This window comes from Chelonoidis abingdonii, chromosome 7, assembly GCF_003597395.2.
Source record: "Chelonoidis abingdonii isolate Lonesome George chromosome 7, CheloAbing_2.0, whole genome shotgun sequence".
NCBI lineage: Eukaryota > Metazoa > Chordata > Testudines > Testudinidae > Chelonoidis > Chelonoidis abingdonii.
The window spans coordinates 45,732,556-45,756,326 of record NC_133775.1 but is presented as its reverse complement, the minus strand read 5'-3'; the positions used below and the strand labels follow the sequence as shown (position 1 = coordinate 45,756,326).

General features: G+C 37.5%; 1 protein-coding gene across 2 annotated transcripts in view; it reads right to left on the bottom strand.

Annotated features, from left to right (window-relative positions):
- Positions 1 to 23,771, bottom strand: part of DENND1B (DENN domain containing 1B) — a 250,487-nt gene that overhangs the window by 39,793 nt on the left and 186,923 nt on the right. For both annotated transcript variants that reach the window (XM_032770891.2, XM_032770892.2), the window contains 3 exons: positions 20,196 to 20,321; positions 9,978 to 10,079; positions 2,055 to 2,145 (listed from right to left, as the gene is read on the bottom strand). In XM_032770891.2, coding sequence (XP_032626782.1) covers positions 2,055 to 2,145; positions 9,978 to 10,079; positions 20,196 to 20,321 — 319 coding nt within the window. The remainder of the gene's footprint in view (positions 1 to 2,054; positions 2,146 to 9,977; positions 10,080 to 20,195; positions 20,322 to 23,771) is intronic.

The following is a 23,771-nucleotide window of genomic DNA, read 5'->3' as shown; positions in this document are numbered from 1 at the left end:
TTCCAATGGGCGCGGGAGACTGCGGGAACTATGGGATAGCTACAGGATAGCTACCCACAGTGCAGCGCTCTGGAAATCGACACTAGCCTAGATACATGGACGCACACTGCCGAATTAATGTGCTTAGTGTGGCCGCGTGCACTCGACTTTATACAATCTGTTTTAAAAAACCAGTTTCTGTAAAATCAGAATAATCCCACAGTGTAGACATACCCATACAATAAGAACTCAACAACTCTGCCCCTCCAGCAGAGTTAACACAGAGTAGAAGATTTAACTAGGAAAAATACCACAGTTCTACCCCATTAGTGTCACAAAATGTCACCCTCAATTCCATACTTGTTGCTCTGCCTGCACCTCATAATGATAATGAGACAGCAGTTATGTAAATACTGAATATGTGCCCTAAGCAATTTGTCCACAATGTTGTACAGCTTGTCTGACTTGAACAGTAAGGATACAATATATTCTAACACAAAACTGCTAGTGAAGGTGAACACTCCCTCATGAGCATAGCCAGATAAGACATGTGGGTGACAAAACATATCAACGTAGAGCCAAGAACCTAACTTTATCCAAGTTCTAATGTTATTTCACTGCACCCTTTTGACCTCTTAACTGCAAAGAGCAAAGGAACTTTAAGCACTGACATTATCTATCTGAATGGACATGTGCACTGCATAAAAACGATTCATAAAGTTCTATGAGTAAGTTGCCTTAAAAGAGGGGGACAGACTAAATCTTGGTGTTATTGCCATTCTCTCCTAACCTCTTCAGGGAAAAACAGACTGCTGGCCAGATCTCAGCAGAAGTCTAGTAAGATGGGAGAAAGAAAGGAGCAAGGTCACTTTATAGTCAGACTCTAGACAAGTAGGCTTCTATGTCGAGAGTTCAGAGGACATGGCCCAGAATCTCTTATGGTGGCTCTGCAGGACAAATCCTCCATTGGCCAGCTCTGCTAGCTTGAGGGTAACTTTGTAGCATAACACTGTCACAAAACTGCCCTAAGGGAGACACGAGTTGATTTAACTCACACAGTTCACATTTATACAGAAAACTGAAGTTCTGCTATGAAAATTGACTGTAAAAATGGCATTGAGGGGGCTCACATTTATGGTAGGAACTACAGCTGTTTTATAACTAAAAAGGTATAACTGACTTGCCATGTAACTGGAAATGATTAGACAATCCTGTTGGAAATGCAGAACATGGAATTGGATCCACCTTATGCTTTCTTAGATGTACTGGTCTGGCAAGGCTAGCAGGAGTTAAAAGTAGTAAAATTTATTTCAGTCACTGAAGTCAGTGGATATGACTGGATACAAGCAGGAAATAGTAGGTATGCTTAGGAAGAACATATACGTTTACACCGTCGCTTTTTAGAGTAGAACTGCTTATTAAGATTATTTATTTAAGCATAGTGCATTTTGCTTGAGATAGTAATTACTCTCATATTTTGAAGAAATTTGGCTTAGGTATACTGCAAACCTACACAAGATACATGAAGGAATTTTTAAAAGAGACATTAGAAAAATAACTAAATTGACCATTATTAAAAAGGAAGGAACTAGGGAACTAAAGTCTTGTAATTATTACAAAAATATACTTTAACCAGTAAATATCTAATCAGTTATTAAGCAAGCCAATACTTTAAAAACATCTAATAAAATCTCATCTGATCTTCATTTTATAAAAACTAATTTATTAAAGTAAAACAATTCCATTTATTTTCATTTAATGCACTGGAAATGTTTGGCTAAATAGCTAATTAGCTATTCTGCTACTGATATATAATGAACTGAAACTCTGCTAAAAATATGACATGCATCCGATGAAGTGAGTATTCACACACGAAAGCTCATGCTCCAAAATGTCTGTTAGTTTATAAGGTGCCACAGGACTCTTTGCTGCTCCTGCTAAGAATGAATCAGAGGTATTTAAACCAGATGAGTTCTTATCTGACTATGTTCAAGTCAAAATGATATCATCCTCAACAGTTTCTGTGGAAGAGACAATGATATATTGAAACAAATGCTCCTGAAATAATTCTGTACCTCCACAGAAGCCTCCAGAAGTGATCTCTTCTTCAAAAGCATCTGAGAACCCTCTTCCTGCATTTAGCTTTGCTAGTCGACCATCAATAAACTGGAATATAAAAAAACATCCATGGTCAAAATTATGTTGACCTTTTCTTAGGTTTCACAATATTAAAGTGTGTGTGTGTGTGTGTGTTATATGTAAAATATCTATGTTAACAAGAATACAACAGATCACAAGAATGCTGTAATAATTTTGGATAGATATTGTAACAGTGGATATAAATACAAGTGGCAGAAATATTATCACCATGGTACCAGTGGTTTTAGTATTCTCTACTAGTGGTGCTGTGTGTGTGAACAAATATAAAACCTGAAATATTTTAAACTAACAAGGTCATTCCCGGAATGAAATTAAAAATCACTTGTTGCTTTGAAAGTATTTTAAGTTGCTTTTTAGCTCATTCTTTTTCACAGCAGATGATGTGAACATTTATTAAATTTATTTCATAATAAATGTTTAATTTCAGGTTTAAAATTATAATCACATATGGATATTGAGATGTTCACTCATGTTGTGTCTGAAGGGTCATGAGCTGGCCTCATCTCACATCCCTTATGCCTTTCCAGATAAGTATTACTGAATCCAAAGAAAAAGCTAGATGAAAAATGCAGAAGATTTGTAGTTGAAATTTGGACAAATTTTGACCATCTCTAGTGAAAATCAAAGCTGAGCTGAAATATCTGATGCCCACTGACTATGCACTTGAGAATTCTGGCTAAGGATAGAAACTCTGCTGGCTGAGGAGTTATGCAAACTGAGAAGAGTCTGGATCACAATCAGTTTATATGGATGGAGAGAAGCTGGTAGCTGCAGCCTTTAAAGAACAGTGGCAACAGGAACGAGAAGCTTAGAAGGATATTTCATTTAAATGTAGGCGAACTCAATGCACTGAGTGCCAAAACAGAAGTACAGTACTGTGTAAGACAGAATCATATTTTAAGCTTAACCTCTGCCAGTCTACACCTGACTGTGTGCTCATACTGATCCATACAGCCACACTTTTCAGGTGCAAACACATACACGCCTGCTTGTTTGAAAATTCTAACACCTGCACGTGTGTGTGTGTGTGCGCATGAATCCATGGAAGTATCAGATTTACATGCACAAAACAACTTTCACTTAATAGGATTTGCATATGCAGATTCTAACACATGTCCATATTCAGGTGCATATGCAAGTGCATGCATTTGTGTTTGCATATATGTGCATGCAAAGGCTAAAAATGAGGCCCAGATATGTCAAAAACAAATCACGGTGAACATAAAATAAACTATCATCTACTATAACCTCCCAGAAGAAATGACAACATTCTTTTAAAGACTCAGTTTGCCTTTCAGGATTAAGACTAGAAACGCTGGCATTTCTAGAATGCTTTCAAGAACTAATCTGTGCATTTTAGTTTGAATATGCTAGCTCAAGTCTGAGCAAAGATAAATTGTGAAAACATTTTACTGATTATTCATTTTCTAGCAGGGGTTACTAGTTATTCACTTTTACTAAAATAGCGCATAGAAGCTAACAGAAATTAATTATTTGGGTGAGTGTCATACGCTATCACAGATTATCCAAACAGTACTGTCAGTGGCAGTCTGATGCTTGTCAATGGATAGACTGATGACATGAAACAAACTCCATTCTTCAAGCACAAAAAATTCCAGCAGCTATAACAACAGAGCACATGCTGTTGAAGATAATCATTTCCTGTTCTTTCTTGGCTAGATTCCTTTTTATTTTTTCATTCTGACTCCAAGTAGGCTTCTTTCCAAATGGGTTTGGTTCATGGTCAGACCACTATGGGATCACTGGATTATTTCACAGAAAGAAAAAGAGATAAGAGCAATAAGAGCATCTTTAGCTACTGCTGTGAGAAAACAGTCTTTGAACTGCAAGTTATGAATTCACTCCATGCCATAAACCAACACATGATTTATGGGCACACTCATCATTTGGTAAAGTATCAACAGAAAATCGAGAGGCCGACTTTTAGTTTTCAGTGCAAGGATTAATCTGGCAAAACATTTAAAAGTAAATACTGCCAAATATAATTGTTAACAGAAATGTTAGAAACTTATTTGAAGGAAGTGATAGTATTATTAATTATATTGAGTATCAGAAGTGAGAGTAAAGCCATTCCAGGTTGGGTTTTTTTGGGTTTTGTTTTTTTAAGTAGTAAATAGCGGAAAGTTTGGGTAATGTTAGTAGAGCCCAAGTATACACAGCATGGCTCTCTGTCCTCTTCTTTGGCTGGACCTCAGAAAGGCTTCTGAGTCTGTATTGTCTTTGAGCTATTAGATCACAGTCTTTTAGTTCAGGTGGTAGAAGCTCATGCTTTTAGATCCACAGAACCAGAGTCTGATACCCACTATTGACAAACCACTCAGTGGCACTGCATAATTAACACAGAAGGAAAAATACTTCTCTACAATTTTGCTTCTCTGAAGACATCATTCTGATAGGATTCCTCCTTTGGGTCTTAGCTCCTTAGTAAAAGAATATCAGAACTTCCAGAGTTCTTAAAGAATTTTGCTCTTTGAGAATACAATATGAACCAATTCCTTTGTGGGATTTTGTGTGCCACTGCCTGTAGTGAACAGGTGATGCCAGCCAATTCATTGGGTTGTGCAGAAGACAAAGCTCCCATGATAAGTCAACTCAAAATTAGGTAACACAATCTAAAAGTATGCTTCAGAAGAAAAAAAAAATCAAGTATGAGAAAGAAATTCCTTTAAGAAAATAATTTCCATCCTCTGAAGTGACATGGGCGAATGAATGAAAATCCTGGCGTAAATTGTATCTTCAGGAAAGCAGAATTACAGGTACGTAATTTCCGCTTCTCTGTAGATATAATCTGTGAGTATTCTCACTTTCGAGGAGGTGGAGGCTAGAGGAGTGACTCATAAGAAAAAATGGGCAAGGTTGTAACAGCTTCTGCAAAAACTGGAGGAAACAGTTTCATTTCTCATGAAATTGCTGTCTTGGTGCCCCTTCATAGTGGATATGTATCTGAGTCCAGATAGCAGTCCTTATCACCCTGAACTTCTGCCTGCTCTGACTCAAGCAGCTAGAATTGTGTAGTGAAGTGAGGGCCTGGAGCACCAACAGAACTCCATAAAGTATTCATACTACCTTTGCTGGAGCCGTTAGGGAGGGTGCTAGCACTGAGCTCCTGATGCTCACTGGTCTGGACTGAGTCAAGCTTTTTCTTTCAAGGGTTTACACTTCGAATGCTCTAGCCAAGTTATTCTGTGCTAGACTTACAGGTGTTTTCCTGGGATGTTGCAAGAGGCTTGAGAGGTGCTCCCCCTGTTTCCTTATCACATAGGGTGATATCTGAATGCAAATCTAACATTTGTGCACTAGGCCTGACTTTTAGGCACAGTGCAAAGAGCATGGTTGTCTATAATTAGCACTAGTTCTGCAGCATGACTTGAAGCTGCAGAGCAGGGCTCTTTCCTCCTTTGAAGATGAGGTACATAAAAAGAAAAAGTATGCTGGAAACACTAAGTGGCTGCTGATGCAACGAGAAAGGAAAATGTACATTGGAGCCCCAAAACAATAAACACCAGCACACTAAAGAAATATGTCTGAGTGCTCAGGCAAAGGTCTCACAATTCAGGCAACTTGCCAAACCAGCTGGATGTTTGTAGAAAGAATGAAAAAGATATAAGAAGTGGGAAGAACTGGAGCAATGCAGAGTGCAGTGAGCAAAAATGCCAATACGTTATATAATGGGAATTGATAGTTAACAGTATGTACCTTAGAAAAGCTGGGAACAAGCAGTAGCTAAACTTCAAACTTCTAGCATGAGGTTTAACAACAGCAATATTATGTCATCCTAATTAAAGGAGAGCCTTCTTCGGACTGGACAAAAAGCCAGGGTATAGATCCCATATATTAATAAGCCATCCTGAAAGGTTGAAGGAAAGCAGTAGTAGCGAAAGGAGTAACACAGCCATCAAATCTAAGGAAACCAAGCTCTTGAGCCTGAAGGAAAAAATCGGCAGATCTGACTTATTTATATAAAATATGGACCTCTTCTCAGGCACAAAGCTTTATCTACTGAAATTAAATCTCCTCTTAGAACTAAAGAATAAAGCTATCTTGGTTTTAAACACAAAAACTCTCGATCAGGGCTGAGGGATACTCTAAAAATCTAGTCTGCAAATGGGTTATAAAAAAGGGCACCAAATGCCCTCAAGGCTATGAACCCTGTTTCATATAAAAATGCTTTTAGTTAAAATATTGCCATGTCATTGGGGAAGCATAGCAGGAGGAGGGCCAGATTCTACTAAAAATTACATAATGGAGAGGACTTTAATGATTCCTGTTACAAAGGTAGTAGTCCCCTTCTGACACCATGAAAAACAGTCTGATGTGTCTTTAAAAATAAATTTAATCTGCTCTGGGACCACAAACCCTAATATGCATAAATCATAATTGTATTCTTACTGCATAGCGTCACTTCAGGGCATAGTGAAGATGGTTAGATTTCTTTTAAATTTAACCTGAACTCTGAATTTCCAAGATTTATTTATGCTTGATTTGAGGATCATTACAAGACTCCTGTAATGTGGACCCTAATCGAGCTTAACGCATTTTTGTCTTGAAAATACCAGTTTTTAAGCATCAGAGGGGTAGCCGTGTTAGTTTGGATTTGTAAAAGCAGCAAAGAATCCTGTGGCACTTTATAGACTAAGAGATGTTCTGGAGCATGAGCGTTCATGGTTGCATCCGACGAGTGGGTATTCACCCACGAAAGCTCATGCTCCAAAACGTCTGTTAGCCTATAAGGTGCCACAGGATTCTTTGCAGTTTTTAAGCAGACAGTCTAATTTCCATGAAATTTTATCCTTGGATTTGAAATCTGTGTTCTTTGTGGCTAATGCATCATCATCATCATCAGTAACAAATGCAAAGCCTGCCCTCCGTTACACCAATCCTACACCACTGACGTCAACAGAGTAATGCAAATGTGTCTGTGAGTAGAAGTTTGCCCTATAATTGGAGCGTAGTTAACATCTTTGATGATGAAATGATCCAATTGCCTCTCCAACAAATGCAAGACCAACAGGAAGAAAAACTAGTAAAAAAAAATGTTTTGTCACTAAAGTGAAAAGATCTGACTCTGGACATACACAAGGAGCAGATCTGCTGAGTAAGGATGTTAAATTTGTACATGGTCACTTCTTAGAGTCAAAGCAGTCAATACATTAATAATCTCAGAAGCTTTACGAAAAGAAACAAGGCATCTAAACACAGAATGCTTGCCCTTTTTGGTTTACTTAATTCCAAGGGCTTCTTTTTTATTTCCTCTTCTTCTTTTTCTTTTCCACAAACAAATATAGGTATGGCTTGAATTTGTTTACAGACTACTAGTTAAATGTCAGCATTTGTGAAGTTATCCACCGTGGTAACACAATGTTCAGATGCACTTTTGATATGAAGTAACTGCAGTATCTGAGACACTGTTATGTGCTAAACAAAAGAAATAAACTAATTACAACAAAAGATAGCAGAGGTGTTAAGTGCAACATTGCAGTCTATAGCTTCTTCCCTGACCAGTCTCAGAGATCTTGAAAAACACACTTCACAACCACTGCTCTCAACAGTGGCCAGGCCATCTTTGATATTAAATTTCTATTACAAAGCTTAATAATTCATATTATTATTCAAATAGTATGTGGGATATAGAATAAGTTTGGTTAAATACATAATAAAGTAAACAACAGACAATGAAGACAAGTGTTTGTCCTGGATAATAAGTAGCTACAGATAATTTAGGTCAACTATCAGAAGCTAATATAGTCATGTAATGGTTCTTGATTTAGCTATTCCCTGGAGCAAACCCACCATTGAAAGTACTGCATCCATTGCAAAGTGTTGCAGAGTTTGGTGGTAAGAATGGACCTCCATTGCAAAAACGAAAAAAGAGTAAGTGCCAGGGCAGCACTTCTGAAACTGGCAGACAAAGTTTATATGCAGCAAAAAAAATGCAGTTCAAATACCTCCAGGCAGTCCAACCTAGGTGTCTAGGCTGCTTTTAAGAATTATTTTCTGCTAAAAAGAATGCTCAGTATCAGGAACCAGTAAACTCATGTTAGCCTTTGAAAACACAAACAACCTTGAAAGCAGCCCAGTTGTCAGTGGGGAACTGCTGGAGATGAGGCAGCTGGGCTGTGGATTAATTAGAGAAGTGGGAGGAAACACAGCAGATCATAACTAAAGGAAAGGCAACATATTAGCTATTAAAAACATTTAAAATATAATAATTTTAATATATTCTCATCTTCAAAGGTATATTACTTCCCTTGGTATGAAGAAACATTGGAAAAATAATAAAATTGTTAAGTGAAATATAAATTACAATTGAACAGCTAGATGTAAACTGACATAGCTCTAATAACTTCAGTGGAACTACTCTCATTTACTCCATCTGAAGATCTGGCCACAATACTCATATCATAATTCAGACTCTTCAGTACATGCAATAGCCTTCTATTCATAAATATCTCTGATAGCTGAAGATATTCAGAAACATGTAACAATAAAAATAATGATGTTTCCATGTTATAATACTTTCTCTGCCACCAATCTTAATCTGTTGAACACTTATAAATGTTTAAAATACCTCTTTTAATACTTCATATAAATGAAACCTTCCCCCCGCACATATAATACAGCAAAATAAAATAAATTGGATTGTAAGAGTTGATCCCTGGAGTACTCTATTATTATTTTAAAGTCTGTATTTATGTTACTTATTTGTAGGTATTTCCATAATTTTGTCCAATTAGAAAAGTGTCTATCTATGACTACTACAAGCTAGCATCCTTGTATTCCATAAATCTCTACCTTAGCTATTAATTTTTGATACAGAAACTTGTCAAATGCTTTTTGAAAATCAAAGTATTCTACTCCAATGAATTTTCCTTATCTATTATGGTAGTATATCTTCAAAGAACTGTAGCAGATTAGTTAAGCATTCACTCCCCTGCCTGAATTCATTCAGGCTAGCTTCAATCAAACCATGTTTTTTCTAGAAGTTTTCCCACTTTATCCCTTAAGATGTTTTCTCAGATTTGCTCACAAACAAAGATAAGCTTACTGGTCTACAAGTTTATGGTTAGTCTCTTGACCCTCTTTCAAACAACTAAATTACATAAGGGAATCGAAGGGAAGACAAAAAGAAAAGCCAGGAGATAATAGCATGAAAAAAGTGTATAATGGATCTTGTTGAAGCCATGTTGTGTGAATACTACAATAGTTATTACTGAGCTGTAAATCTTCCATAGGAACTGTTGTTTTGTGCTCAACCAACCTCAATATGGAGGAATTTTCGTGAAACTATTAATTTATTTGTTTGGCTGAGGTCTTGATTTTGAAACATTCTGTGCACACACAGTTAGTGGATTCTACTAATCTCTGACTAACAAAGTGCTTTCGTCCTCTGTTCCTTGACCATTAGAGCCTGATTATGCACTCATAACTCGAGTCCTGCACTGGATTCTACAGATCTCTGACTATACTGAAGAGGCCGAAAAGTTCAGATTCTAAAGCAAGAAGCTCCTTGCTTTTTCCTTTTCAAGAGAGTTCTTGATTGGCTCCAGAAGCAAACACAGCCAGTCATTTTGAGATAAAAGTGGGGACTGTGTCTGTGCCTGTGCTGAGATACCCTAGGATTGGGAAGATTTTTTCCACACTCATTGGAGTTAAACATTTGCCATTCCTCCTCTCTCCTATATTTCCTCTCAAAATGGTCTTCTTGAGAGCTTTCAAACGCTAGCAGGCATGGATACAGAGGCAGAGAGGAGAATATATATATCTGATATCTGTCAGAAGGAAACTGTTAGATCACAAGGTCAATTGGCCTGTCATACCTGTTTAAAAAGTTGAAGATTCACTGCAGTTTCTAGGAACTGTTTGGTAGTACTGGAACGATGCTTCACAAAACTGTCCTCACAGAAAGTGATAGGCTCTCCCTAAATTTAAACAGAGCGAGTTAGAAGGTACTTCTAGCTATAACCAGTATTGGCACATTTAAAATTCTCCTTCATCAATTTTCCCCCTTAAAAGTGAGCACGTACAGTTACTGCCCATCAATCAAAGAGGTATTTATTGAATTCAAAAGGAAAGTAGGCAGAGACAGTGTAACAAAACATTGAAAAGACAAAAATGTAGATATCTTTAAAGTTTTCACCAAAATACATTTTGATACTGACAGTGCTCCTCTTGAGTTATGAATCTTAACTACTGTACAACATTACTATGATTTAACTGCAGTTAAACCAATGGCAGAAGCAAGCAGAAATTCTGACTAGACACCAACATGTTATGATTATCACCAGATTATTTGTCTATTTGTTGTGCTAAATATAACATTAATGTGTGTGCAGCTAATTTGATTAAGCAGTAAATAATTAAGAAAACATAACTATTTTCTTTCATCCATTTCAGTGTCAATTAAAGATTCCTCCTGTCTTTTCTGGGAGTCATTACATAGTCATACAACATGTTTAAAAGAGGTCAGATGAATTGTTAATGCAGTAAGTTGTGTGGAAAAGAAGGTAAAAATAATATGAAGAATACTGAGTAGACATGTCAAAAACATAAGAGTGATGAGACAAGGTAAATATATACAGTATTTACTGCAAGCTAACAGATGCTAATCAAAGTAACTGGAAACAGTAAAATTATATTGTAACTCCTGTGTTATTCCTTAATTGCATAAAAGAGTATCTATCTCTACTGTATAGTGACCATATCAAATTACAGGAGGAAGACTCCTCTAAATTATATTATTCTGGTAACTGTTTAATTTCCATAAACTCCACTAGCATAGAGAAGGTTTTAAATATTTTAATACATCAATGTATAGTCTGCATATTATTTCCATGATAATGATTCAGAGAGATATACTGCAGGGGGTATTGTCATGCAGGCAAAGGACCAACCCGTTAAGAGCATATGCCTTCATGGTTAAAAATAAAAAATAATAATAAAAAAAATACACCAGGTTGGAGGAGTTTTTTTTCCAGATTTAGGTAAGGCAGACAATTTGAGGTCCTGCATAAAAGATTAGAATACACACCTGACTCAGCTAATAGAACATTTTACTACCACAGACTTCTACACATAGTAAAAGCCCAGAATAGGGTAAAAGATACCTCTGGCATTGGGAAGAAAAAGGATCAAAGACATCCCTTATGTGGATCCTTACAATAAAGAAACAGAGGAGCCTTTCAGACACAAACTGCAGGCCACTTTGAAGAGAATCATATTAATGCCAATGATCACTGCCTCCTCCTGCTCCTACTCCTATTAACTCTGGCAATCTTATGTGCTGCTTTACACAAATTCTCCTAAATTCTAGTTTACAATGTAGTTCAATGCTTAAGGATTGAGAGAATGAGTTTCCCTCATGTGATCTATCAGCACATTACTAAGTTTGTCCAAAAGTATCCTTAAATCATCTTCAAATGATCTTTATGTTATATTTATTTGTAAATGGTAAGAGTATTATCTAAAGAGTTATATTAAAGCCACTGACATGTCATTTTAAACCCCTGTTTTGATATTTTCAAGCGCTCCCTTCCATATCGATTTTTCAAAGATTAGATCTTGGATGCCTTAGGCTCCAGTTCATCAAAGCACATAAAGACATGGTTAAATTCATCCCTGTTCAGCACAGCACTAAAGTACATGCTTAATTTTTATAGTACAATCCTCCCTTTTTCCTGAGGTGGACAGAACGCTGTGGTGCACAATCCCTTTTCAATGCAGTACTTGGTAGCTCACCAGCTATACCGTATCTCAGGGCAAACAATTTAAGTTGCCTTAGCTGCTAGGCAGTAGTACATATTGAATCTGAATAAGCAATCTACCAAGTATCTTCAAAATGTCACCCTCCCCTCAGGTGTCCCAGATCATCTGCCTCTCTGACCAACTCATCATCAACCAGCCCCCCAATTCCACAGAACCTTTCTTTGTTCAGCAGATTTGTCACAAAAGGTCACAACAGCTGAGATAGCAGAAATGCTTAACCTGAATCCTGAGATTTAAAAGGCTGCAAACTGGAAGCATGACGTCTTTGAGAGAGCATCTCTCATCTGGAACTTACCTCTCCCATTTGTTCAATACATCACAAGTACACTGCAAGGTCTACCTCCTTACATAGACCTTTACCTGAGGAAGAGACCTGCGGCACACTTTTGGGAGTGGAAAGTTGTTGATTCTTTTAGAGACATTGAGTCAGCTTGTAATGATTACTCTTTAATATGTACATGCACCTAGAAATTTCAAAGAGGCATATTTTATAAATAAAAAAAGCATCTAAAGCTCCATGTAGAGAACAGCTATCCCTTCTGATGCTACTAACATATGCCAGGGAAATACCGTAAAACCTCAAACTCAGGACACGACAGGTAAATAACTAAGAAAATTATTTTCAAATATTTTGTTTTGAAAATGTAAGGATTAAACTATGCCCCCAATGTGTAAGAGTACTGAAGAGAGGAACTGAGCACAAATGAATTGTTCCCTTCCAGTGCATCCATATAGGAGAGGCTAGGTCCCAGTATAAGAGGAAGTGTAAAGCATTGGTGGAGGAGTGGCTAGTAATACCAAAAGCATTAGCAGCCTAAGAGATTTCAGCTCTGTGATACTGCCATACCTTTATGATGTGATGACCTTGTTGGGGAGGATGCTTCAAACATATTTTTAATGCACAGAGAGGGGTGTTCCCCAGCGGGCTTTTTCTAGCAAACAAGGGGACATCATATTTCCAGTAAGCACTGGTCTATCTGCACTCCCTTTGCAGTGCAACTCAGATTCACAAGCAGAAAAACTGCATGTTAAATGCAATTTTATTTAGATCCATAAACAGTTTATACTGAAAAACAAAAGCCTTTAAGAATACATTAAGGTATTGTTATTCTCACCTCTTTAAAACAAGCTTGCTTTAAAAGTTTCACCAGTTTGGAAGATTCTACTCAGGAGATCAAACATACAGAATAAGAATTCCTTTAGAACCAGCAGAATTTTTCAAATCAGTGTAATTTTCTTCAGGGCATCCCTTCTACTTCTGAAATTTCATCTAGCAATTTAACTCACATCACAGAGTTATTCAAGCCCTTATGTCTTGTATTTTATCGGGTAAAATATTTTAATTAACATAAGATTGCATAAAGAATAACCCTGAAATACCATAATTATAAAAGGATTCTGAAATGCTTTACTACAAAAAGTAGAATGAATTACTAAATATAAATAAAAATATTTATATCAGTTTTCTGATATGAACTACACATTTCTAACAGATTTATTTTTACAAATACTATTGAATAAACTCAGAAACTTTGAGTTTTGGAAGAATGTTTCACTGATATTTAACTAGCACAAAGTCCATTAGCCCTTTCAGTATTGATCTACAATGTACTTTCAAAGCAAGTTCGATCAAAACCCAGTAGGGATTCTATATTGAAAAGTAGACAGCTAATACTCAGACCAAACAATCTATGCCCATACAAGATATCTGTCCTTTTAACAACAGTTGCTATAGAATTTTTTTGCCCTTTTATGGGTTGCCGCACACAGCAGGAAATCAGGTTCTCTAAGCTGCATTCACATTTTCATTAAGCTATTTATACAGACTCAGATGGAACATAAAACATTCAGCTAAACCTATATGATTATATTAAAATCAAAATCAATCTTGGTTAGCAGAGATAGTGTTGCTTTCCAAATCTAGTAATATTCAATAACAGCAATAAATACATATTTCAATTATTTCCATGCATAGAAGTAGTTCAGAAATTTCTTATTTAGTTTTCTTTTCCTACTTCTTTTCTTTTTGCTCATTATCATTACTATTAAAGTTTATTTAACATATTTAATACAGTTTTGGTATACAGTAGCTCTGTGTTGGTTACATTATGAGAACAAGGGGAACTGCAATCTCCAACTCCGCATTAACCAAACTCCGAGTCTTTAAAAACCATGTCTACTTTTACGTTAAACCATCGCACTTTGTAACAAGAGAGCGTCTAACAGTACCAATATTACTTGGTTGTAGTACTGTATTACGTGAGAGCAATGGATTATTATAGCTTTCACGGGGGAGGGGGGAATAACATCAAACTAAACTTTTATGAGCAAGACAGTGTTTCTTACTATTATTCTTTACAAATGATATGAACTGTCACCTTTATAGATGTCCTGCCTTTAATGGGATAGTCCTAAGTTTCCACACGATGTGCTGGTGTCTCAGAACTTCTTTCAGTATTCCACTTCTCCATTTCATCAATCATTTTTTTTTAATAACTACAATATGTATGTTCAAGACATACTGTTATGATGAGGAAAATTTGTTCTGTGTTTACTAGAAACAAACAGTCCCATGAAATAAGTGTTTACTCTGAAGAACAGTGTTTAGAGTGAACCGGAAAGTTGAATGAGCGCAAACACTAACAAAGCTGTTCTTTTACCCAAAGTGAATATTACATGTTTCAAGCTAAACTCATTCAGTGCATTAAGGTACTGGAAAAAAATCCACCAAACTGAAAAATATGCTTGTGAGTCAAAAGCAAACAGTAGTAACCCCAACATACAATTAAAAAAGTGTACTTTTGTATGGCTGTTTTGTGACCATAAAAATGGTGCCACAAAAGCACTCCAGGTTTTGATTCTGAAAATACAGTCAACTTATTTATATCACTATAAATGTTTTAAAATTATAGAGTGAATTTTCTTATTTGAGTATATCCCTTTAAAATGCCAATGTGAAACATTATGTGAAGCCCAATATGAAAGTAGATACAGTTTGTGAGAGTTTTCATACTGCACCCATCACTATGGTTTCCGGAATGAGAGAGAGTACATTCTCTATACCCATTCAGTACAGGACACATCTCTTCTGAGAATACTCCCAAATGGTGCCAATTAACTATGATGAGGATTTTTTGTGATATAGAGCCACATTCACTAGGTATTGAACTGAAACCAATTCATTTCATGTAGGTCTTTGATCAGTCATTAGACAACTCTCAGTCACTATTAACCTGGACAAAGTTCAAATTGGTAACCCAGAGATAAAACCGTAACAGCACACTAAGAATCCTGTAAATCAGAAGCCTAAAGAAATAATATATGAATTTCATAAACAAATAATGTGTACTGCATTTCTATTTTATACAGCAATTTAGAAGAGGTCAGATTTATCTCCAAGGAAAAACAGCTTCTGGGCATGGTGGAACCTATATTAGTTAAAACAATATGAACAGCAATTGACATTGAATATTATCACTTGAAATAATGTTAAGTTTTAAATATACTAGGTATTTCTTTTCTTAAGTTATATTTTCCAGTTTTGATCAGTATCTTCCAATCTAAGACAGGCTGAGAAATTCCAAAATGGTGCCCTAATTAGACTCTTTCCCATAGTGAGTCCACATATAAATTTCTCTTATATATGACCACTGGAGTAAAAAAAAAGGAGAGGAGGCAGAGGGAATGCAAAAGCAAATAATCCTGAAAGGAAGAGCTACACAGGTTACTATTAGAAAATATTTGCCAACTTGTATTACAATTTCATATTATTATCAGTATAATGGAAAACATAGGTTTCTCAAATCAGAATGGAGCAATTGATGAAAAATGGTGACTTTTTAATACCACCATCGTAAAAAGAGAAGAAGAAGTTGTTAAAAGGGAAGTTGAGCTGAAGAAGGAGACCTCATGCAGCACCTTGAAGATAGTTATAGCTGAACTCCAGCAGATTTACTGAACCAAAAAGGACCTGTTCCTTGGTCATTTCCAGATCAAACATCAGGTCAGAATGTAAGGAGAGCCTGCTCTATCTCAACAAAACTTTCTTGTTCACATATATTAGATATAGATTTAGGCCTTGGCTACACTCACACTTTACAGCGCTGCAAGTTTCGCGCTCAGGGGTGTGAAAAAACACCCCCCTGAGCGCTGCAAGACACAGCGCTGTAAAGCGTCAGTGTAATCAGGGTGGCAGCGCTGGGAGCGCGGCTCCCAGTGCTGCACACTACACCCGTAAAGGATGTGGTTTACATGCAGCGCTGAGAGAGCTCTCTCCCAGCGCTGCCGCTCTGACCACACTCACACTTCAAAGCGCTGAAGTGGCAGCGCTTTGATATTCGAAGTGTAGCCATACCCTAAGACTGAAAGATTAAAATTGAAATTAACTTGTTTGTACACCAACCGTCAATGCAAACTGCAGAAAATCCAACACTGAAGACTCCCTCACTCTTATAGCAATAAGCAGATGGGCAAACCCATTCTGCAACGGCCGCAGCTTCCAAATCAATTTAATATAAATCTCATTTGGAACAAATTACAGCAATCTATTACGGAGACAGCAAAAGTAAGAATAACTGTAAAGGTCTGTAGTGGGGAGAACTTCCAGGGAAAGAAGAAGATTGGGTGTCTGAAACGCACTTTACAGAAAACATGAAAAGGTGGAAGTAGCCATACCAACTGTAAGAGGCCAATCAATTGAGATGAGCTATCATCAGCAGGAGAAAAAAAAACTTTTGAAGTGATAATCGAGACGACCCATAGAAGGTGTGAGGATACTTAACATGGGGAGACAAACACCTACAAGATCTCTATCAAGCATTCTTAAAACTACAATACCCACCTGCTGAACTGAAAAAACAGATTGACAGAGCCAGAAGAGTACCCATAAGTCACCTACTACAGGACAGACCCAACAATGAAAATAACAGAACGCAACTAGCCATCATCTTCAGCCCCAACTAAAACCTCCCCAGCACGTCATCAAAGAACTACAACCTATCCTGAAAGATGATCCCTCACTCTCATGGATCTTGGGAGACAGACCAGTCCTCGCTTACAGACAGACCCCAACCCGAAGCAAATACTCACCAGCAACCGCACACCATACAACATAAATACTAACTGAGAAACCTATCCTTGCAACAAAGCCCGATGCCATCTCTGTCCACATATCTATTCAAGTAACACCATCATAGGACCTAATCACATCAGCCTCGTCTTCGGGGCTCATTCACCTGCACATCTACCAATGTGATATATGCCATCATGTGCCAACAATGCCCCTCTGCCATATACATTGGGCAAACTGGACAGTCTTTATGCAAAAGAATAAACGGACACAAATCTGACATCAGGAATCATAACATTCAAAAACCAGTGATAGAACTCTTCAACCTCTCTAATCACTCAGTGACAGACTTGAAGGTGGCAATTTTACAACAAAAAAAACAGACTCCAAAGAGAGACTGAACTTTAATATGCAAATTAGATACAATTAACTTAGGTTTGAATGGAAACTGGGAATGGTTGGGCCATTACACTAATTGAATCTATTTCCCCATGTTAAGTATCCTCACACCTTCTATGGGTCACCTTGATTATCGCTCCAAAAGTTTTTTTTCTTCCGCTGATGATAGCTCATCTCATTTGATTGGCCTCTTACAGTTGGTATGGCTACTTTCATCTTTTCAAGTTCTCTGTATGTATAAATATCTTCTTGCTGTATGTTCCAGTCTATGCATCCGATGAAGCGGGGTGTAGCCCACAAAAGCTTATGCTCAAACAAATTTGTTAGTCTCTAAGGTTCCACAAGTACTCCTGTTCTTTTTGTGGATACAGACTAACACAGCTGCTACTCTGAAACAGTAAACAAGGCAGCCTGTAAAAGCAAGTCTTGGGCAACAAGAAGGCACCCATCACTACTTTCTGATATCTCTCATCCCAGAATGAGTGTAATCAGAGATTAACAACATTTCTGTCTGTTACTATCAGGAACCACAGCCCACCCATTTACATCTAGTGATCATCTGAATCAGAGGTTGACAGATTTCAAAGGACAGATCCCTCATCTCTATCATAAGATCACCAACAATTCTGTTAACATCAGGCAGTCAGAATTTAGACAAAAGCGTCAGAAATATCAGATCACGATTATACTGGAGTTACGAAATCAACATGATCTCACCATCCTTCCCCAAACGGAGATTAGAGACCACTCAGTAGTTTGCAAATAAATCAGTGTTAGAGGAAAGTTAAGTAGGCTGCTTCTCTGAACATCTCTTTGCAACTGTGAAAGGGCCACTTTTTGATAGGCATTAACCACATCTGTCAGCAACAATCTCAGCATTACTCCACTAGCATTAACAAAACAGAAAAGACAAAGATCCATGCTAGCTCCAGTCTACAAAGCACCAACTGATCCTCAGAAACACACATATTCTGAAATTTTGCTAAGACAGACCAGGCTTTCATCCCTTCCTGCCCTACTACTGATATCAAAGTAGGAATGTCACAGGGCATGAGCATGCTGGATTCACCAAACAGACTGTCAGTGATCAGGGCATGTGTGGTTGTACCGAGTGGTTAGAGTAGGAGTTAGGCTGAGTGCTTAGAGCAGGAGTTGGTAGTCAGGAATTGGAGCCCAGTGTCCAAGACAGAATCAGAGGCCAGACGCCAGAGAAGAGAGTCAGAAATCAGGAACTGAAGCCAAGAATCAGAAGCAGGTTTATCTGAAGTGAGGCAAGGCAAGCACAAGGCTGGGGCTATTGGCAGGCAGAAGTGCTAACACAGCCATTGGGAAATATTTTGAGCAACTGCTGAAGGGCTTCTGCAGCAGGGCTTAAGAGCTGGTCTGCTGTCGCTTCTCATCAACCAGTCACTGTAGCCAGTCAGGCAGCCTACTACAGGCCAGCTGTGGTCATTAGGTTGCTTGGAGACTGGCTCTGCTCCAGACCCTGCTTCCTGACACAGCCAAACCAAAAACAGTTCCACTAGGAGGTAGTAAAAGATTCTTGGCTTCCACCACATCCCACTTTTGGGGGATTCTAAGTAGAGAAAATGACCAACCTCCAAATTAGCCAGCCCCCTTCCCAACCTTGTCAGTTCCTGCAGTCCATCACTAATCCTAAGTGAGCCATACAAGTAGTTTCTTTATTAGAGCTCCATTTTTAGTTTCAATGAATGAGACAAAGGGAAAGTAGTCTTGTCATAACTATAAAGGGAAGGGTAACAACCTTCCTGTATACAATACTATAAAATCCCTCCTGGCCAGAGGCACCAAAACCTTTTTACCTGTAAAGGGTTAAGAAGCTCAGGTAACCTGGCTGACACCTGATCCAAAGGACCAATAAGGGGTCAAGATACTTTCAAATCTTGGTGGGGGAGAGGAAGGCTTTTGTTTGTACTCTTTGTTTTGGTAGTGTTTGCTCTTGGGACTAAGAGGGACCGGACATCAATCCATGTTCTCCAAATCTTTCTGAACAAGTCTCTGATATTTCAAACTTGTAAGTAACAGCCAGGCAAGGCGTATTAGTTTATCTTTGTTTTCTCAACTTGTGAATGTTCCCTTTGCTAGAGGAAGGTATCCCTGTTTTGTTGTACCTTTGAAACTAAGGCTAGAGGGGGTTCCTCTGGGCTCTTTGAATCTATTACCCTGTAAAGTTAGTTTCCATTCTGATTTTACAGAGATGATTTTTACATTTTCTTTTTAATAAAATCCTTCTTTTAAGAACCGGACTGATTTTTCCATTGTCCAGGGGTTTGACTCTTTGATCGCTTTGTAACCAATTGGTTAGGATATTATTCTCAAGACTCCCCAGGAAAGGGGGTGTAAGGGCTTGGGGGGATATTTTGGGGGAAGAGGAACTCCAAGTGGTCCTTTCCCTGTTTCTTGTTAAATCACTTGGTGGTGGTATTGACCAGGTTTTAACCTAAGCTGGTAGAAATAAGCTTAGGGGGCTTTCATGCGGGTCCTCACATCTGTACTCTAGAGTTCAGAGTGGGGAAAGAACCCTGACAACTTTGCTGGTGGGCAAGTACCTACTGTAAAACACAGATCGTTCAGATGCTCAAGGTTCAAAAGACAAAGAAGCATGTGTACCTAACTTCTAGAATACCAGCTTATCGTCAATTTTAAGATAACCTTTAGGATATTTTGTTTTTTGAAACCCTTAAGACTGTGATAAGACTTTAGTACTTTTCTTGCAGACAGTAAAATAATGAGTTTCTGTTCTTATGAATAAAGGAAAACAAATTAAAATGACAAAAAGCCTTACAGGTTTGTATCTTAGTGCATCTCTGTAAGATCCAAACAATGCTGCCTGTGTCCTAAGGAAGGCCCTAGCTACTCCATCGCCCGTAGCTGTAGACTGCTTCTTCAGTTTATTTTTCAAGGCTGAGACCTGCATGACAGAGAGGAACAGTTAAATTAACACCTCAGAAATTGGTACAGCAAGGTATGAACCCAATCAGCAGGCAAACCACAGTGTCTACAGGTCAGCCAAAAATTCATCCTCCTCCTTGATAGCTTATCTTTTTAACTGCAAAGAGCACCTGCTGGTCTGTTAATTGAAACGAAAGCGGGGGATGATGGTAAAGTGCTAATGTAAATTGGTTTATGCTCTCTTTTTTTTCCCAAGGCCTCTTGACATAAATAAGCTTTAATTATTTTACAGTAAACTGCTTGTGAGCCACTTTTCTGCAGATTTTTTGCAACCATAACATGTGTCTGCTTGTCTGAGATGAAGCCAGTTGGGCATCTTTCATTTATGCTGTGGAGAGTTATTTTTTAAGGGCACTTAAAGCTCACTTAGCACTCAATTTTAGATTTTTGTTGCCAACTTATTAGCATGCATCATTTTTCATGCATCGTGGGAGCAATTGCCACTATTGTTTGCTGGTTGGGGAAAGCCTGTATAAATTCAATAGTGCAGTGTCTTTAGGATTGTCCTAAGGAATAAAGGGGGTGGATGGGGGTGAAAGGGATGGAAAAGGGAGGGGATAGCACCCTTTTATTAGTGATAAGGCACCTGCATTAAGAAAAAAACATTAATTCCAGCATCTGATTTCTGCAGATCTACCCAGTTTTATGTGGTAAACAAGTTCTGAGGGTACAAATCTGGAAGGCATGAGTAATGTTAGATTAAAAGGCCATTCTTTTGTTAAGTAAGCTTTGGAGCAAGATCTTTTTTTTTGGAATTATTCTGATATTCCTAAAAACAAGAAAGATGTGTGAATGTAGTTAATAAGAACAGTTCTTCCGCCCCTGTTTTAAGATGCCAAATACCAGATAGTTGGAGAAAAAAAACAATTGCAATTATTCTGAAGATGTGTTTCCATAGTAATTTTTATTGCAAAGTTCCTTGCAAAACAATACATAAGTTATCAGATACTGTCCAAAGCAGTATTTATTTTAAGTCAGGTTACTCTTTAAACAGAACATTTAGGCTACCCTTATGAGCACAAAGTATCACCAAAACAGGTTTCATTCTTTTGTAAATGTATGCAAAAATGAATATCTTTTTGTTTCTTTATGCAAGCAGTCATGGCTGTTCTTGTAGATGATGATTGTAATTGAAGTGTCACCCTAATTAACAACTAAACTTTGAATAATGCTAATGAGAACTGAACATGGCATCAGAGAAAAGACCAGCTCTACAGGTGATAAACCTTCACAGTAGTGACATTTTCCACTGTAAAGTCACAGTTACTGTGATCTGATCAAAGAGAGAGACCCCCATTGGGTCCAATTATAACTATAGTTTTGAAAAAAAAATTATTGAGTTATGATGTTCATAATCTATGCAGAAAGGCCTTTATAGTATAGGTCTTCTCCCCATAGCTGTGATCTTTTCAATATATATCCAAGCTCCATAGATCCAGATAAAAGTTTAGAGTCTGATTCGGTTAGCCCACGGAGAGCACACACCAATGCTCATTTAAGTTTTTTTACTTACACCTCAAAAGAAAAAAAAAAAAAAAGAGTACAATTCACAGTACAAGAAACAGTTACACAGTTCAAGGTTGCAAAAATAAATGCTTGTCATTTCACTTTCTTTGTTCTGTAGTTTATGATTATTTTGAAAGTTATTAAAATTGAAGCTTATTTAATTCAATGGGAAAAACATTCATAAGTTCTTTTAAAAGGAGAGATGTGTCAGCAATTACAGTTATATTTCACTAATGTTGAAATAAGAGAGCAAGGGTCACTGTAAAGAAACCTGGTTTGTCAAAAATGAAAACCAGATTTCCACTTCTTTTTAATCCAGTAGAACATTTCCTAAATGCAAGAGACAGAAGCTTCCCCCCTTTCCTCCTTAAAAAAATAATTTGCATTCATGTAAATTATATATTATAAATAGGGCTGTGAAAAAAAATGTGAAAAAATGTTCATGTGATTCCAAGCCATCTTTGGACAGCAAAATTTTGCATATTGTAATTTAATTTTTTGAATAATGTCATGTCTTGTATGTTTTCATATGAAAGCTGATCTTCATCAAATTGAAATTTCACTCTTTAAAACAGTATTTTGTTAAAAAAATTAGACCAATCTTAGGGGTTCATTTTTTGAGCAAAAGCTATTGCAGAAAACCAAACAAAAATCTGGCAGGTTTTCACAAAATGGAAACAAATTACAAAAAGCTCAGACATTTTACAACATAATTGAAAATATTTCTCACCTATCAAATAATGAATTAGGAGACTTTAGTTTCCAACACAATTATGTCAAGTGAATTAATTGGTTTATGGTAAAAATTGTTATTGAGATAGGACCTTTCTAAAAAATGCATGCTATTACATACTGGTGAGAAACGTGTCATTTACCTTAATTGAAATAAATGGAACTATGCCTGGTTTTAAGATATGCATGTGCTAAAGTGTTTTACTGGATAAGTGCCAGAATGCTGAGCACCTTTCAGGCTCAAGCTGCCATATACAAGAACCAGGAGTGTTTAGTGCTAGCAGTGCACTTGACAACCAGAGGAAATAAGACCTCAAGCCTACTCCCTATACATCAGTCGGCAAAGAAAGGTCAACAAAGGAGGACCTTATGCTGTGCCCATCTGAAATGGTGTTGCAGCTCTCCTCATCTCTCTGAGACATTCTGGGTGGTGAGCCAGAATCCCTTTGTGGACTGCCACTTAGGCAACTCTTTCCTCATCCCAATGTAAGATCCAGCTATCCAAACTAGAGGCTAACCCTTAATGATGTTCTAACGTAGCTTCTGATGGACCAATACTTATTTTTTGCCCAGAGTCCTAAAGAAGCGTTGCTACAAGAAACAACTGAGTCAAATGAAACAAACAGCACTTGACACAGATGTCTACCTCACTGATAAAAATGGGATAAACCATACTCTGTTGCTGCATCACCAGCTTCACCACAAGGTTAATCAAGTAAGAAATGGAGCAAAGAGTCCTGTGGCACCTTATAGACTAACAAACGTTTTGGAGCATGAGTTTTCGTGGGTGAATGCTCACTTCATCGGATGCATGTAGTGGAAATCCGTCGAAGTGGGTATTCACCCATGAAAGCTCATGCTCCAAAACGTCTGTTAGTCTATAAGGTGCCATAGGATTCTCTGCTGCTTTTACAGATCCAGACTAACATGGCCACCCCTCTGATACAAGTAAGAAATTAATCTTAAATATGATTATTACTTCTACAGTGCCACAGCTGTGCTCTACAGACATTTAAAAATAACAGACCACTCCCCTGAAGAGCTTACTATTTAAGGCCCCCATCTTGCAAACAGTATAGTTACATGCATAAGCACTTGCACAATCAAGCTCCAAGTTTAAAGATCACTAACGATTAAATTAAGCAACGGCAGTGTCAGAAGAAGGGAGGGC